Genomic DNA, 18,626 nt, shown 5'->3' with positions numbered 1-18,626 from the left:
TGCCCAGCGTGGTGACTATGAGCAAAACACATGAATTCAAACCATTATTGGCGTGAACTTGTGGAGGTCCATGTCCAGTAGTGGACTGCGAAAGGCTCCTGTGATGATGTAGACGAATGAGGTAAGGTCGAGGTACCACCCCAGTCGGGCTGCTCCATATTTGAGCAGGTAATTTCCTATGTGTGTAGTGTGCAGTAGGTGGGCGTTACCCGCAGTGGTGGGCGGCGCGGGCGAGGCGGGCCGCAGCAGGGTGGGCGGGGCGGGCGCGGCGGCGGGGGCGGGCGAGGGCGGGGCGGCGAGCGGCACCAGCTGGTCGCCCGTGGACTGGGACGCGTCGTCGGCCTCCATCTCTGTACGGCGGTACAAACTGATTAATGGATGAAAGAAAACAACGAGTGTGTTTTAGGCCACTCTTACGCCGAGTTGCACGAAACAAAATTAAAATTTAAGTAGAGATTAAACTAATTTAATCACAAGAATTTCATACAATTCTCGCGATTAAATTAGTTTAATCACTACTTAATTTTTTTTTTTTTCGTGCAACTCGGCGATAATGACTTGTGTTTAGACCACACATGACTCAATGGTGTATATTGTACTACGATGTTAATTAAACTCAGTTTTGGTTCTTAATAGAAACATAATTATAAAAAAAAAAAAATCGAGTGTACTTTAGATCACACTATTGAAGTAAAACTTCTGCACAGTAGCCCTGCACTGTGTCTTAGATATACGAAACTTAACTGGATATAATAGAAAGAAAGAAAATGTGTGCTCGCAACTCTCTCTTACTCCGTTCGCCTCGTCCGATCACACTTTTCGTAACGCTCTCGTCCCGCATTCACCAGCTCACTCCTCAGGTCAAGCGTGCATAAAAGAAGTATTACTTCAAAAATCATAAGAGCATGTAAAGCCTGCAGCCCCAGTGTTATCATGTACACTTGATAGCGATCGTTACTCCATAGTAGGGACCATATCCACCAACCCGCATTGGAGCAACGTGGTGGATTAACCTCCGACCCTTCTCCTACACAGAAATATATACCTATGCCCAGCAGTGGGATGCTCCACACGTGCAGAAAATAAATAAATACTGAGACCTACCAACATCCGCGTACAACGACGCCTTCATCAGCTGGACGTGGTGACTCCGTCTGTTCTCCAGACGAGCCAGTTCACTCGTGGGACTTTTCACACCGTAAGCTGAAATATACATAGACATTATAATTATTTAGGTCTTTGATAGCAACCGGTCTAGTGTACTTCTACGCGTAGGGGGCCTATACCCAGCAATAGAACGTTATAGGCCTAATTAATCAATCTATAGATCGGTACACTAAATACGTACACGTACCTCTGTTATCTTGATACAGGCTTGGTGCTTCGGAATTGTCATCGTTGGCGTCCATTTCGAATACTGAAACGAGATTTTTTTTTTAAAGAATATTATTCCTAGTGAGAGACAACCAATCAAAATAAAAGTGTGCGTGTTTGCACACAGATACACTTTTTTATTTATTTAATTTGATTTAATATTAGTACGACAAAAACACATACCTCTAGAGCTACCATTCAACAAGTTAAGAGAGCTCTGTTGCATGGCGAACATGTCGTCAGAGAGCCCGGCGTTGTTTCCCAGGCCCCCTAGTCCCATACCTCCCAGGCCACCTAGGCCTCCTAGACCACCTAGACCTCCTAGGCCTACAGTGGGTGCGGCCGTTGTGACTGGGACCGGAGGTTTTTGTGCTGTAAATTATAATATATAAATCTACCATTCAACAAGTTAAGAGAGCTCTGTTGCATGGCGAACATGTCGTCAGAGAGCCCGGCGTTGTTTCCCAGGCCCCCTAGTCCCATACCTCCCAGGCCACCTAGGCCTCCTAGACCACCTAGACCTCCTAGGCCTACAGTGGGTGCGGCCGTTGTGACTGGGACCGGAGGTTTTTGTGCTGTAAATTATAATATATAAATATAAATATTTACACAATACACACACGGTCGTCTGTTCCTGAAGTAAGCAACTTAATGCTTGTGTTATAGGTAACAGCCGACTGGTATAGCTACATATTTTTTTTTTTTTCGATAAACATACTTATTAATATATGAATAAATATTTATATTACACCCAGACTCGAGGTGGGAATCGAACCCACAACCCTCGGAGCAGAAAGCAGGGTCACTACAAACTGCACCAACGGGCTAGTCATTATGTTGTTAACAATTGTTGTTACATTTCAATCAATTTACACGTTTACTTTTCAGAGGTTTCACTTTTGCCATTTGTGTGTTTTAAAAACCGCTCTGGTGTAGTGATGTAGTCGTTTAAGGCATCAACGGTTTGCGGGTTCGACTGCTGCTCGGGGTAGATATTTGTATATGTACAAATATTTCTTTCCGGTTGGGAAGTATGTCCTTGTGGATCTACCCACCGTGTCTCAGAAAGCACGGAAATCAGTCTGTCTCGGTTATTATCATATACATTTTTTTTTTAAACTCATTTTACATTAAAGAAAATTACAGTAATACAGTCCAAAAATCGCAGAGATTTGTCCGGAGTGTTAAGTTTGAATACAGTTCATTTAGGCAATTAAATTGATAGAATTGATAGATATTAGGCAAATAAAATGAATTGATATCGATCGTTATTAATAGTAGGGAATATATCCGCCGACCCGCAGTGGAGCAGTGTTGTGGTTTAAGCTCCAATCCCTCTTAATAGACTAGAATAGAATAGGCTGAATCGTGTGTGAATTGCACACACACACTTTTCTTGTTTGTATTTTTCCTCTCTAAAATATGAACATAGATTTGATTTAGACACATACGCGGTGCCGCCGACTTTTGGAGACTTTGGTCGACCAATTGCCTCTTCAACACGTCGGGTGTGATGTCGTCCTCTTCATCGGAGTCGGTTAGGCCGTATTTGCTGAAGTGTTCCACCTGCAACATGTTACATATTAGCTTATGACACATAAATATTAATTACAAAATATAGAAGATACATAATACATTTAAAAAAATAGAGTTAGTCCTTAAGACATCACGGCAGAAGTGAAGATCATTGGCAATCACAATCACTTTATAATAAAATAATAACTATTAAATTAATAATGACAATTATTACGTATAAATTGAATGTACTAAACACAGCGACACAACAACGAAGAGCAGCTGTATCTTTCTCGCTCGGGTACACTCGGCGGTCGCGAGTTCACCCGATCGAGCCTTTCACGTCAGAGCGTGACGGATCAGCCTAACTTACTACCTACGATATATATATATGTGTGCGGTACGCCAAAAAAAGTTTTCACTTAAATAAATAAATATCTTTAACATACAGTCTGTTCCAAAGGTAGAGGACTCATGCTTGTTTAATAATTACAGCTAAGGGATCTTACATAAATCAAGTGGTGTTTTATTAACTTCTCAACACCTTCGGTGATATTCGATGAGTTTTCAGACTACCAATAATAATCACCAGCATATTATATACCAAAACCTTCTCCGAAACACGCTGCATCTTATGTTATAAGTATTATTCCGATCGGTTCAGTAGTTTTCGCAGTGTAACCGAACAAAAATACCGGCTTAAAAATTGGAAAATCAAGCATCGTAATACAAATTTCCAGACAGGCATCGAGGTTGCAGGGTGTTTGCAACTTACTTGCCCCACCCCCTTATTATGGTATTTCGTAATTTTTTTAAACCCCTTTCGAGTCTCAAGTAATTATGAACATACATATTTTATTATTATTATATAACTTATGACCAATGGTATAAATACTAAATAGTTAGACATCACTATTCAGTACGAATACTAAATAGTTAGACATCACTATTCAGTACGACTTTCCGAACGCGTGGAAACAGATATCGCCTTACTTCCTTGCTAACGTCACTTATATAAATAATCAAGCGATGATTGCACCACTTGTACAGTCAGTGTTGTTTCTTTTATTATGGAGGGTAGAGGGGAGAAGGATAATCTTTATATATCAGAAAGTGTGATCGAAATGCATTAAATTAGGGTGACGCTACATTTCTCTGTAATTGCTCACTTCATATCATACTTCCGTGATATTTGCGCCATTGAGGTCGAACTTTGAACTATAATTGCTACATTCATACCATACGCTTTACCAGCGCGATTGTGGAAGGTTTTTGATGAGCTGTATAGCTGGACACTTTCTACTCTTTGTATACAAAACTTAAGTATACTATAATTGTGTTTGCAGGCAAACGAAGAAAAACCGACTTCAATTATATCGACAAGTAATACAACGTAGGTAGACGAAAAAATAGTCAAGTAAATACGCATTATCAAAGATTACTCAAAAAGTTGTAATCAGATCTCGATGAAATTTAAATGTGACCACGTGATAAACATCGGCTTTCGATTAAATTAAAAATCATCAAAATCGGTACACTCATTAAAAAGTTTTGCGGATTTTCGAGAGTTTCCCTCGATTTCTCAGGGATCCTATCATCAGATCCTGGTTTCCTTATCATGGTACCAAACTAGGGATATCTCCTTTCCAATAAAAAAAGAATTATCAAAATTGGTTCATAAACGGCGGAGTTATCCCCGAACATACATTAAAATATATATATATATATATATATATATATATATATATATATATATATATATATATATATATATATATTTATATTTATATATATGGTCGAATTGAGTAACCTCCTCCCTTTTTTAAAGTCGGTTAAAAATATAAATTATTTCACAGGTATACTTAGAGACAACAGATAGTGAATAATCATTCATACCCTGAACACCCAGCTGCCGGTCTGCGGACGATACTCGATGAATTTGGTGTCGTGTTTGTCACAGACGCGCCGAAGTTTACCTTCGTAGTCCATTTTCAATAACCTACACACACACACACACACAAACAAATATGTCATTTTATTTTTATCTTATTAACAAGTTTTTTATCACATTATAAAATTTATAAAGTCAGTATAGATATAAGAACGTCTCTATAACCATTCATTGGTTCACTCACCACTCCAGCTCAGTAACCGGTCGTTTGTCAGTCTTATCAAACACGTTATAAGAAACTAACCATTCGTGATTGAAACGAATCGTTTATGAATATAGAAACTAGTCTATCTTATAGTTCATAGGTAGTTTATCGTAGATAGCATATTAAAAACCTACTTTCCCAAAACAAAACAAAAAAAAATTTTTTGATAAAATATATTACGTTTAAATTACATTCTTAATTACATTTCACCGATTTTCAAACAAAAACAATGTTTCCTTCAGTCTATAATTATTCTTTTGTTCATTTACCTCTCAGTAACTGGTCGTTTCTCGGTCTTATCAAATGCGGCATATTGAAAAACTAGCCTTTCCCGATTAAAACAAATCGTTTTTAATATAGGAATCGGTGTATAACCATAAATTTGTCACTCACCTATCCGGCTCGGTCACCGGCCGCTTCTCGGTCTTATCCCTGGGCCAGACCCGCTCCAGGGTGATCACAGCTCTGCGGTTGAGACCCTCGCCCACGGGCGGCTTGTGGTTGTCATCGGGGTAGATGATCACCTCCTTGTTCAGGAAGTGGACTGGAAACCATGGTACTGATTAATGTACGGCTATTATGTGGTAGGGTAAAGTAAGGGGTTGGGGTGAGTGTATATGAAGGTACATAGTAATGACAGTTTATAGAATTACTAGCTGTCTCGGCAAACGTTGTCTTGCCGCTAAACGCTATTTAAAAATAGGGGTTGATGGTAGAGGGTTGAAAATTTAGGGTTGTATGTATTTTTTTAATGTTGTATCATAAAAAAATTAAAAATAAATAACTTATCTAAAAATTATAAAAAAAAATTAAGAGTGGACTACCTTTAATATTTAGGGGGATGAAAAATAGATGTTCGATTCTCAGACCTACTCGATATGCACACAAAATTTCATGAGAATCGGTCAAGCCGTTTCGGAGGAGTTTAACTACAAACACCGCGACACACGAGAATTTTATATATTAGATTGGTATAGAAGTGGGGGAGTGAAAGTTACGTTTTCTGGTATACAACCCTCCGAAGTATGCAAGTTATTATGTGATTATAAATGTTATAAAAAATAGCTAGTTGTTTTTATACGACTAGGACGGCAAACAAGCGTACAGTACGTCAACTGGTAAGCAGTTATCTTAGCTCATAGACGCCTGCAACACCAGAAAAGGGGAACTGTTATCACGTCACCGACCTTACCCCCAACCCCCCCCCCCCCCCAGAATCTCTCGTCACCTAACTCACAGAAACACAACAATACTTGAGAGGAGTGTTAACATAACGGACCCAGCAATGGTTCTATCATGTAATTTATACGCTACGGTATCCGCTAACAATCAACCAGACCGTGCTCAGCGCAAAAGAAAGAAAATTTATTCATTGCCCATTCACATAAACAGTTTAAAAATGTTAAAACCTTTTGTAACGCTGTTGTCGCGCATTCGCCAGCTTACTCTCCAAGTCAAGCGTGAATAAAAAGGTTTTTATTTTAAAAACTTCTGCGCTTTAGACCACACGACTGAAGTAAAACTTACAAAACGTAACTCTCTCTCAACTACCATTCGCGTCACACCATCACACTTTTCGTAACGCTCCCGTCACGCATTAACCAGCTTACGCCCCAAGTCAGGCGTGCGTAGAGAAGTCTAACTTCAAAAAGCTAGTTATACATTTGAAACTCACCTAAAGCGTCGAGATCCATCCCGGCCACGTCAATCTCGCAGTCGAAGTACACATTGCCGTAGTTCTTGCGGCCTATCGTCAAGTGGGGCACGACACACGAACCGTCCGGCCGCATGTACTCTGCGAAAAATACATTCGCTTTAGCCTGTAATATCCCACTGCTGGGCAAGTAAATTTTATTTTTTCAAAAGAGTAACTTCGGAGTTTCTTGCCGATTCTTCTCAGCCGAATCTACACTCAAAATTGGCGGTAGTTTCACTTTTAACGATAATTAATGAATTAAAACAAATACAATTTTTGTAAAATTGTGATTCCAAAGGTGCTTTTAAAGCCTATTTCAATAAAGTAACTATTAATTTTCATACTTGCTATTTCTTCCAAAGACGGTATGGTGTAGTAGCCCGGTCTGGTCAGCTTTACACCGGCGGGGTGCGGTGGCATCTCCCGGGTTGGGACATTCTCTTCTTCCGACACTGGAAACAAATAAAAAAATTATAAAATACTTACAAAAAAAAAACTCTGAAGGCTGTAGTGATCATATTATATTTAAATTCCTAATTTCAATTTTCGCAAAATATGGTGTTTTCCCTTACCGTATTTTGGCCTGTGAACAGCGCCCTCTATGTTTGGCGAACTCAAGACAACACGTCGTTTTAGCTCAAAATGAATAAATTCGAAATAAACGGTAGCGCATTCGACTTTTATGTTATCAACAGATTAAAAAAGGTTCGCCAATGAATCACGATATTTTTTAGCAACTTTTTAACTGCCTTACCCTCGCCCCTAACTATTATTTCATCATTACAGCCTATACAATCCACTGCTGGACATAGGCCTCCATAAGTTTACGCCAAGAATAACGTGAACTCATGCGTTTTGCCCATAGTCACCACGCTGGGCAGGCGGGTTGGTGACCGCAGGGCTGGCTTTGTCGCACCGAAGACGCTGCTGCCCGTCTTCGGCCTGTGTATTTCAAAGCCAGCAGTTGGATGGTTATCCCGCCATCGGTCGGCTTTTTAAGTTCGAAGGTGGTAGTGGAACTGTGTTATCCCTTAGTCGCCTCTTACGACACCCACGGGAAGAGAGGGGGTGGCTATATTCTTTAGTACCGTAGTCACACAGTACAACTATTATTTATTAAATTATAATTCTTGCAAAATAGACCACACATCAGTCAATGTCGTAAAATAGGTTCTCTAGACGTCACTAATTCCGGGGCTCTGTCCATTTGCACAATTGACATATGGAAGGGGAATTTAGGGGTACAAATCCCATACATCCGGTTGTAATCTTCATCAACACTTATTTTAGTATACAAACTGTGGCGACACCTATCGCGCGAAATACGAACGACTACAAACTACGTAATTAGAGAAAACTGACGTATGCTACATCGCGCTATCAGAGTTTTCAAAGTGATTAAGTATATATACAAGATCCCGACAACAACCGTTGGGCGTTAGCCCGCCAGACACAACATCCGTCTGGTCGGAGGATCCTCCCTTTTCATTGGTTGATGAGGAATTCAATCACCATGTTTCTCATACTCCCAAAAACTAAAATAAGTGTTGATGGAGATTCCCATCCGAACCGATTCTACATCTGGAACTACATAATATGTTTTCAAGGTAACTCGTTCTATCTTCCTACTATATTTAAATGCTAAATTTTCTGAGTGGTTGGTCCGTCAATGTTTGTTACTCTTTCACATACTACTTACAGAACCAATTCAGAAGATTTTCTGTAAAAGCGTAACAGAGAGTAATACATAATTTCGCATTTACAATATCTTTAAGATATCTATCGGGTATACACTGTCTATACTAATATAATCTAAAGACGACTTACTGTATCTAACACGTACAAATTAACTACAGGTCGGTTCCTATATTTAAGTAACGATCCGTTGTGTTAACGAAACATTCAAGTTCGACTATGTATATTTATTTGTATACTTTTTACTGTACATTAAAATTTATATCAGAGAAAGAATTTTTTTATATATAATACATATGTATGTATTATATTCTTATGTAAGTGGTGTCTCTATATACTTGTATGTATTGTATGATGTTATAAATTATATCTAGGTAACGAGCGGACCCGGCACACGTTGTCCTGCCCGGAATACAGCTACCAAATTTGACTGCTGACATACCGACAGCAGCGCCACCTATCGGGTCCAATTATGCTTTCAATCCAACCATGAACCCATAGAAATGTACGTACAAAATTTAAACCAAATCGGTCCAGTCGTTTAGAAGGAGATCAGTGACAAATACAAAAGAAATATAAATATATATAAAGATATACATATCACACACAGAATCGAAGCGGGAATTGAACTTTCTACCCTCAGAACAAGAAGCGGGGTCACTACAAAGCGATCACATTAATAACGACAGCTGCAAGAAAATACATTATTCTTCAAAATATTCTCGAGAGCCAAAACGAATCGGTAACTCGTAAATATAGGAACCAGCCATCGATCTACACCTAGATATTCAATACAATATAATAATCATATGGTAACCGTAAACGCCTCGTATCTGATGGGCTATTTTCTCACACTTGCAACACCCGGGCAACTTGCCCCATCGGTGACAGCAGAAATGAAGATCACTTGACGTACCTTAGACATTATAACTATTAAACTTAAAAATGTGCGCCGTCATTATTTTGTACAATCATATTTCGTACAAGTAATAGGCATATAAGTACAGATTATGACAGGAACTAAATATGGCATGATGATAAAATACAATATTACGAATTCTCTCCAGAAAATTATGGCAGTTTATTTAGTAAACATTTTTTTTATATGCAACAATTTTTAATTCAAAAATTTCTTCAAAATCTACAACTCAATTATTATATAACTCCATCATATAGGAGGCCTGTGTCCAGCAGTGGACTGCGATAGGATTTTTTTTAATTCAAATATAATCTTTTATAGTTAAGCATAGTAATAAAATTCCCAAACGGACATTTAGTATCACAGACGTGGAGCCAATTGGGACCACGCGTCAAGCGCAAGCTTTAAATTAAATAAGAATCATGTGGTCCAATTTGTATTTGGGCGACATGAATAATCCTTGATGTAAAATGCAGAAATCGCTTTTTTTTTTGTTTGAGAACAAGGCAATTATTTTGTTTTTTTTTTTTTTTTTTTCGAGGTTACTCCTTAAGAATTGATTTTAATATAAAAGGCAATGATATGAGGAGTAAAATCTAGTGAACTAATGACCTCGTTACGTTTCTCATAACGCCATAAATCGGAAAGATAAACTACTAAGAAAAACTCAATAGGGTCCCGATAGACGAGGACGTATTCTAATAACGCCATCGATCGATCGATAGATGGCGTTATTTGATTCGTTTATGGTTTAATTTTTTTCTTAGACTAGTAAGCTTTTTTGTTCATATTAAGACAGTCAATCTGAAGGAGTAAACTACAGTCGCGTGTCGGAGCTGACACACACACACACACACACATACACTTTTTCTATTCAAACTTTTGTCAAACAAGACAAAAGTCTGTCTGGTCTGGTAAATTTAAACGACTTACCCGAGAGGGTATCAATATTTTCCTTATCATCAGACGTCCTGTCCGAACGCACTCCCAACTCCCTCACTGAATTCTCAACCGAATCCGGGTGAGAAACCAGTGGTTTTCTTAACTGTTTTGTTGTCAGCCTGTAAAAAAATAGAATACTTAGAACATCCGCTCTGGTGTGATGGTGCGAGTAGTCACCTAAAACACTCGACGGTGTGCGGGTTCGATTCCCGCTCGGGATAGATATTTGTATTTATACAAATATTTCTTTCCGGTTTGGATGTCTGTCCTTGTGCACCCCCCCCCCCCCGTGCCTTGGAGAGCACGTTAAACCGTCGGTCCCGGTTGTTATTATGTACACCTGATAGCGATCGTCACTCATAGTAGAAAACATATCCACCAACCCGTATTGGAGCAGCGTGATGGATTAATCTCGAGGCCTATGCCTAGCAGTGAGATGTTACAGGCTGAATGCAAAAAATAGAATAAAACTATTGACTATTATAGACTAGCTGTGTCCCGCGGTTCCACTCGCGTTAAATTGAAAAAAAAAATCTTACTGAAATATTTATTTATTCTTAATGTATATATTTCTTGTTTATTTATTTAACAATTTATGTACACTAGGATAGCAAAAGGAAATAGCTCTTATAAGCAATGCTGGTACAAAGGCACTACTTATCCCATGGTGGAATCTCTTCCAGTAGTCCTGCCACAGGAAACTTAAAAATTAGCGTGTACAATCTAAACATATAGATAATAAAAATATAATATATAATAAATACATAATTATACAATATATAAATGCACGCATACATAATAATGTATACACACTTAATTATTTTTGAAGTGAAAACTTCTTTTGGCACATCATCGCACACATATTTCGTAGGATATATATATCGTAGGTAGTGAGTTAGGCTGATCCGTCACGCTCTGAGGTGAAAGGCTCGATCGGGTGAACTCGCGACCGCCGAGTGCACCCGAGCGACAAGATACAGTCAGCTGCTCTCCGCTGTTATGTCGCTGTGCTTATTATATTCAAAATGAACTTTTCACTTCTGCCGTGCGGTCTTAAGCACGCACTAATTTTTTTTTCTCTTATAACATTTAAATTATTTAACTCACCAACTCGAACGCCTCTCTGCTATCTGCCCGGGTAGTTCTTTATCTGTGAAATTATAATCATACATTAGTTATAGATAGATAGATAGATACTCTTTATTGTACACAACAACAATCAACACAATAACATATTACAAACAAAAAAAAATAAAACAGTGTACAAAGGCGGTCTTATCGCTAGAGTAGCGATCTCTTCCAGACAACCTTTGGGCATATAGGACACAGCGTAGTGAAAAAGCGGTAGGGAAGTGTATACAGAGAAGTGACAATTAGTGTCACCTAGAACAATATCAACTATCGAGTATAAATACACATACATATACAGCACAATACATATATACATACATACAAACATATATATATATATATATATATATATATATATATATATATATATATATATATATACATATATATATATATACACAGACATACATACATTAGTTATTATACAAAAAAAACTATTAATATTTATATTTACATTAAAAACGAGTGTGCATTTGACCACACGACTGAAGTAAATTTCTTTAGCTCCTACAGTGATATACGAAACGTAACTCTCTCTCTTTCTATCTTCACTAACTTATATCTCCCACTCAACTTCCGTTCGCCAAGCCCGATCCAACAGGGTATTCCACTATGTTTGAAAAAGTACTTTAAAGTGTTGATTTTCAATAAAAAGCCACAAAAAAAATATATATATTTCGGCAAAATAAACACACTTTCATGCCATAAAAGTAAATTACATTTGAAACATTTTTTATTTCCACGAAAACGCTATCAGCCATTTTGGTGACGTAATATGGTTAATAATAAAAGTCGTGTATGACGTATGTAAGACCGAACTCGTTCAATACGTCAAAAGTTCAATACCTTATACGTACACTCTTTGTCGTTCAACGTTAACGGCCACAAATATTTGGTGTTTTTGTGTAAAATAATAAATTACAATAGCTATTGTTGGTGTGTAGTGTCTAGCTGTACAAATACTAGCATTGAAAAAACTATTAAGTCTTAATTGAGCAATAAGGAATAAAACATAACCTAACACTTTCTAATATTTTTTTCAAATTCGGTATACCAGGTTTGCACTTACATTAAAAAAAAAAAACAGTATAATATACTAAGTAATACTTACAAAGATGTTTTAACATTCCCAAATTCGACAGAATAGAAATCTGGGTTACATGCAAAAAACTGTGCAACCATCAATGAATCAATTTTTGGCAGATTCGTACTATCTGCTCTTATAAAACCTTTTTGCGTTTTAATAAATAAATAGCTACAAATTAAATGCACAAACGAAAGAGCACAACTATTTACTCTTGAAGTTAAAGTTGATAGATAATTATGTACCTAGCTGTTTACAGCACTGACAGAACTTTGTTTTTGTTCGTATGACGTCATACCATGGCGGGTCATGTACATACATTTTAATTTTTACCGAAATTTATAATTTACTCGTGACCCGCCCCGGCTTCGCACGGGTGCAATGCTGATACTAAATATACTACAGAATGTCTTTATTTATAGTGTGAAGCTAGCTTATGACATGGTTATTATTAACATAATAACAACAACATTCAAATATGCGTCGTTAGATTACGCGTAGATACAGAATGCGTTGAGGAAATAAAAGGTTCACTGCAGGTAGGTAGGTGATAGCGTGATAATATGTAGCCTATATGTCGACCCGACTTCTTAATAATATTCGTGCCAAATTTGAAGTAAATCCATGCGGTACTTTTTGAGTTTATCCCGGACATACATACAGACAAACAGACAAAAATTCTAAAAACTATATTTTTGGCTTCGGTATCGATTGTAGATCACACCCCAAGTATTCTTTTAAAAAAATATTCAATGTACAGTTTTGACTTTCCTACCATTTTATTATATGTAAAAAGATTTTTCATTACCGAAAGTACCCTAGTGTATCAAATGCTATTTTTATTTGTATGTGTATGTCATAAGTACACTGTACACCAACGGAACCAACTTTAATTACTAATTTAAAAACAAATATATTAATTTACACTTGAACAATTATTTTGCAGAAGTTTTACTTCAGTCGTGTGGTCTAAGGCACACTCGGTGTTGAAGCGTCAGGCCTAGCTTCGCTTCAAGACGCGGTTGCTTTTATATTTGGTAAGGCGTCAACAGATCGATAGTGACGGTGAACAAAAATTAATTGATTAATATATCGCTAGCTCTGCTCAAAGTAAGATCTCTCAGTCTTTTATTTCAATTTGAATAATTTAATTACTGTAGATAACACTTTTACAATCTTATATATACAGAAAAGCTTACCCAAATTCGGATACAGTCTCGGCGAGGACTCTCCTTCGCTACCCTTATCTTTTTCCGTCCAAGATTGTTTTGATGATTCCATCCTGAGAGAAAAACAATTATTTAAGACATTTATTTATTTAGTAATAAGTAAATCTGACTGCAATCATTTTTTAGTTTGAAATTTAGTTTAAACGGACTAGAACTATGTATTTTCATCTACATATTTTTTTTTCATACAATGGAAAACATACATTTTATTTATATTATTACTAGCAGATCCGGCAGACGACTGACATACCGATAGCAGCGCCACTTATCCAAATCGGTTCCAATCGTGTTTTTAAACCATCCATGAATTTATAGAAATATACGTACATTTTAACCGAACCGGTCTAGCCGTTTAGGAGTTCAGTGACAAACACACGCACAGAAGAAGAAATATATATATATATATATATATATATATAAAGATAATTATCTTCTAAAGAACAAATATTGATATAAACTCACCAACTGCCATTTCTGTCCGTATTCGAATCGACATCTGAAACAATAGTGATTTGAAAATATAATTTAAGTAGCAATTTTTTTTTTGGTGGCAACGCTTCAGACTGCAATACCCCACTGCTGAGGATAGGCCTCTTTCTCCACATAGGAGAAGGATTGGTGCTTAATCCGTCACGCTACTCTAATACGGGTTGGTGGATATATTCCCCACTATGAGTAACAATCGCTGCTCTCCGAGGTACGGTGGGGAGACCCACAAGAGCAGACATCCAAGCCGGAAAGAAATATTTGTACAAATACAATCTATCCCGAACGGGAATCGATCCCCGAACCGTCGGTGTTTTAGGCGACGATTTGCACCACTACGCCAGAGCGGTCGTTATAAGGAAATGTACTTACTGTTATTTTCCATGTTTCTCTGCTTCATTTCTCTTATTGATATGAAGTCGTCCTTAGGGCTCTGCATCTCTCTGATCTCCTGTGCGTTTTGTTCCTGTCTCGATGTTTCTTCCATCGATCTGTTTATAACAAAGAGTGAGATAAACTCACTTATATATTAAATAAATAATACCTTGCAGATATAACATCACAAAGTTATCTGACAATTCTGACATTAAACGGTATCATCATTACAGCCTATACAGTCCACTGCTGGACATAGGCCTCCACAATTTCGCGCCAAAAATGCGTGAACTCATGTGTGTTGCCCATAGTCACCACGCTGGCAGGCGGGTTGGTGACCGCAGGGCTGGCTTTGTCGCACCGAAGACGCTGCTGCCCGTCTTTGGCCTGTGTATTTCAAAGCCAGCGGTTAGATGGTTATCCCGCCATCGGTCGGCTTCTTAAGTTCCAAGGTGGTAGCGGAACCTTGTTATCCCTTAGTCGCCTCTTACGACACCCACGGGAAGAGAGGGGGTGGCTATATTCTTTGGTGCCGTAGCCACACAGCACACGGTAAACGGTAGTCATCGGATAAAAAGTTTGTAATTATACACCATTTCTATTATTATATAACATTTCTTTTTGCAAGCTGTTAATTCGCTGGTTTTTTCTTATCTTGCTCATTAGTAAATAGCCCGTTGGCGCAATTTGTAGTTGCCTTGCTTTCTACTCCGCGGGTCGTGGGTTTGATTACCGTCTGAGTCTGGTTGTTTGTCTGCGGTGGACTCCCTAAACTTCTTAAGCGATTTTAATCAAATTTGCAGACCGTGTGCAGTTTGATCCAACTTGAAGTTGAACATTAAGTTATTTATCGTAAGAATAGACAACCTCCTGTTAATATTAAAGATATTTATCTATATTTATTACCAGCTGCCCGGACAAACTTCGTTCTGTCAAAACCTTCCGTGGGCCTAGTAAAGTAAGGTAAATTAGCCGAATTCGTCGAGCCATTCTTAAGTTACGTGGTTAGCAACATTCATTTTTATTTATATAGATTCCCCCCTCCCGGCCTCGATATCCCCAAAAAATAAGCAAAATAAAGACCCCCACTAAGTGTTAACTATTGTAAAAAAAAACAGTACATACCTGTTCCTCTCCTGTCTTTCTGAGTCACCTTCTTCAGTACGGTGGTTAGGTCTTAAAACTAGGCGTTTCCGACTTGGTTTCAAACTCAACTTATCTTCTAGACTTGCGTCCGATTCTTCTAAGCCATCGAAGAGTGATTTCTAGAATAATACAAATAATATAAATAAACCAACTGCTGGCTTTGAAATACACAGGCACACGCTGGGCAGGCGGGTTGGTGACCGCAGGGCTGGCTTTGTCGCACCGAAGACGCTGCTGCCCGTCTTCGGCCTGTGTATTTCAAAGCCAGCAGTTGGATGGCTATTCAGCCATCGGTCGGCTTTATAACTTCCAAGGTGGCAGTGAAACTGTGTTATCCCTCAGTCGCCTCTTACGCCACCCACGGGAAGAGACGGGGTGGCTATATTCTTTGGTGCCGTAGCCACACAGCTTAACTTTTTTTATAGTTTATAACAAAATACGATACATTGAAAATACATGTCATTTATTAACCAGCATTCAGGTACCCAGTTTTCCCTAACCACCGCGGCACAGGGCACTGGCCTTAACAGTTCCTGTGTTCCTGGACAGGGTCGAGGGTAGAGTCGGGCGCATATTTACAATGCTCCTGGAGTTGTAGATGTCTATGCTCTATTTTTATACAATTAAGTGGGCAAACAAGCATACGGCTCACCAGATGGTAAGCGATTACCGTAGCTTATAGACGTCTGCAACACCAGAAGCATCGCAAGCGCGTTGCCGACCCAATCCCCAATCCCCCAGGAGCTCTGGTCACCTTACAACAGGAACACAACACTGCTTGAAAGATTATTTAGCTGTGATCTTCTGTAAGGTCGAGGTACTTTCCCAGTTGGGCTGCTTCAGATACCTCAGGTAAAGCTATGCTTGTTTGTTAGTGTATTACAGGCTAAATTGAGTAAAATGTTTCACTGACCCGATCATGAGCAACTGGTCTGGGGGCCAGGGTAAGGCGAGAAGGTGGCGATGAGACGCGATAAGACGCCCCCTGGAGGACCGCCTTCACTGCTGCAGGGTTTGTCGCCTTTAAAGCGTCCTCGGACTTGGCTGAGGGCAAAAGATACATCAAATCATATTTTAAACTAACATAACATTATTTTTATTAAACATTTTGTAATATCATATCAAAAATTGACCGCTCCAGCGGGGATCGAACCCGCGTCTCCGACTGACCGTGTCGGCGCTCTAGCCTATTAAGCTATGGAACGATGTACCCGCTAGAGCGAAATTTTTGATATGATGATTTTATATTCAGTCTAAGCGACTATTTTTATGACTAAAATTATTTAAAAAGTCTCGTTAACAAGATATTCGTATATGATGTCGAAATATCGAGCTCCGCAAAATGAAAATAAAAAAACATAGTAAATGTCCCATCTATAAAAATGAGTCGCTGAATGTGTTGCTAAGCGCAAAACTCGAGAACGGTTGGACCGATTTCGCTAATTCTTTTTTTAAAATATTCCTTGAAGTACGAGGATGGTTCTTACGGAGAGAAAAATTCAAAAAAAAAAAAAAATTTAAATTTCCTGAAAAAGTCTAAAAACAACACTTTTCTATACTCCCATACAAAAGATTTGTGATAATACTTAAAAGTCAATTTGAACTTTAATACCATACGATAAAGTTTGTGTTAGGCGATACGAAGTTCGCCGGGTCAGCTAGTTTTTAAATACTTTTAGTGTATCATCATCGTTGACAAATTCGAATTGAAATTGATCAAAATAGTATATTCTAATATAATATTATAAAGCTGAGGAGTTTGTTTGTTCCGAGCGCGCTAAACTCAGGTACTGGTTGGAATTGAAATTTTTTTATTTGCATTGGATAGTCCATTTCCAGAGGAAGGCTGTAGGCTATATTATATTTTAGGGTCGTTCCTTTCTCAAAATAACGTGGTTATAGCCGCGGGGCACAGTTAGTAATTAATATTTGCACATCGAAAAAACCGGTAGAATCTCTTTTTTTTTACTTTTCATTTTTTAAATTAATTATTTAAATTTTTACTTTTTTTATTTTTTATTGTATTTGTGCTCTCATTGTGTTAGTTGTTTGTCTGTAAGCAGTGTATGTGTCTCAAATAAATGTCTTTCTTACTTCTTTTTTCTTCTTTGTTGAATTGTAAATTTGACATTTTGTATAACATATACTGGCAAATAGAAATTAATTATATATGGTGATGTTATGAATATTATTTAATAAGCTTTTTATTTTCAAGAATCTGTATATATCTACATTACTGCACTTTCTTAGCCTGCTATGTAACATTATTTCCACTACCACAGGTTGGTTGGAAGAGATCTCTTCTAGAGATAAGTCCACCGTTGCTAACTAAATTTATATATAAATAACTGTACAAAAAATTTAAGTTCAATAAAGAATAATAATAATAATATATTAATGTAGGCCATGTAATGATTAACATTTAAATGGCATTGTGAAAAAAACACGACGACACGACTAAAGTAAAACTTCATTAGCTCCATCTAACTTATTTCTCCCTCTCAACTTCCGTTCGCCTCGCCCGATAGCAATTTTCGTAACGCTCTCGTCACGCATCCACCAGCTTACTCCCCAAGTCAAGCGTACGTAGTTTTATTTTAATAAAATCGCGCCCAGACAGCGTTAATTAATGACTAAAGTGAATAAATCAAGGCGATCGAAGGCGATATTGGCGATCCTTTAAATCAATACTCACATGTCTCCGGTAGCAAGTCCTTGAAGAGTGGCTGGTCTCCGTAAGGTCTTGCCGCTAGAGACAGTATCTGTTCATGGACATTGCCAGCCGCTGAGGCACCGGATAAATTACCACTGCAAATTAAAACAATACATTTGAATTAGTATACTGAACACATGTTTTTTTTTTATACCAAAAGAGTGG

At 38.0% G+C, this 18,626-nt stretch overlaps 1 protein-coding gene across 1 annotated transcript in view; it reads right to left on the bottom strand.

Annotated features, from left to right (window-relative positions):
* Nucleotides 1–18,626, bottom strand: part of LOC123666083 (nuclear pore complex protein Nup98-Nup96) — a 64,064-nt gene that overhangs the window by 28,510 nt on the left and 16,928 nt on the right. Inside the window, exons 14-31 of the mRNA XM_045600291.1 lie at nucleotides 18,444–18,556; nucleotides 16,662–16,792; nucleotides 15,728–15,867; nucleotides 14,600–14,718; nucleotides 14,204–14,237; nucleotides 13,712–13,794; nucleotides 11,405–11,447; nucleotides 10,289–10,416; nucleotides 7,086–7,193; nucleotides 6,721–6,840; nucleotides 5,439–5,589; nucleotides 4,786–4,888; nucleotides 2,826–2,940; nucleotides 1,872–1,949; nucleotides 1,558–1,692; nucleotides 1,355–1,417; nucleotides 1,105–1,203; nucleotides 210–350 (exon numbers count right to left, since the gene is read on the bottom strand). Of these exons, the coding sequence (XP_045456247.1) occupies nucleotides 210–350; nucleotides 1,105–1,203; nucleotides 1,355–1,417; nucleotides 1,558–1,692; nucleotides 1,872–1,949; nucleotides 2,826–2,940; nucleotides 4,786–4,888; nucleotides 5,439–5,589; nucleotides 6,721–6,840; nucleotides 7,086–7,193; nucleotides 10,289–10,416; nucleotides 11,405–11,447; nucleotides 13,712–13,794; nucleotides 14,204–14,237; nucleotides 14,600–14,718; nucleotides 15,728–15,867; nucleotides 16,662–16,792; nucleotides 18,444–18,556 (1,904 nt within the window). The remainder of the gene's footprint in view (nucleotides 1–209; nucleotides 351–1,104; nucleotides 1,204–1,354; nucleotides 1,418–1,557; nucleotides 1,693–1,871; nucleotides 1,950–2,825; nucleotides 2,941–4,785; nucleotides 4,889–5,438; nucleotides 5,590–6,720; nucleotides 6,841–7,085; nucleotides 7,194–10,288; nucleotides 10,417–11,404; nucleotides 11,448–13,711; nucleotides 13,795–14,203; nucleotides 14,238–14,599; nucleotides 14,719–15,727; nucleotides 15,868–16,661; nucleotides 16,793–18,443; nucleotides 18,557–18,626) is intronic.

This window comes from Melitaea cinxia, chromosome 25 (assembly GCF_905220565.1).
Source record: "Melitaea cinxia chromosome 25, ilMelCinx1.1, whole genome shotgun sequence".
NCBI classification, from domain to species: Eukaryota; Metazoa; Arthropoda; class Insecta; order Lepidoptera; family Nymphalidae; genus Melitaea; species Melitaea cinxia.
Note: the sequence above shows the minus strand (reverse complement) of the source record. Positions and strands in the feature narration are given on the sequence as shown.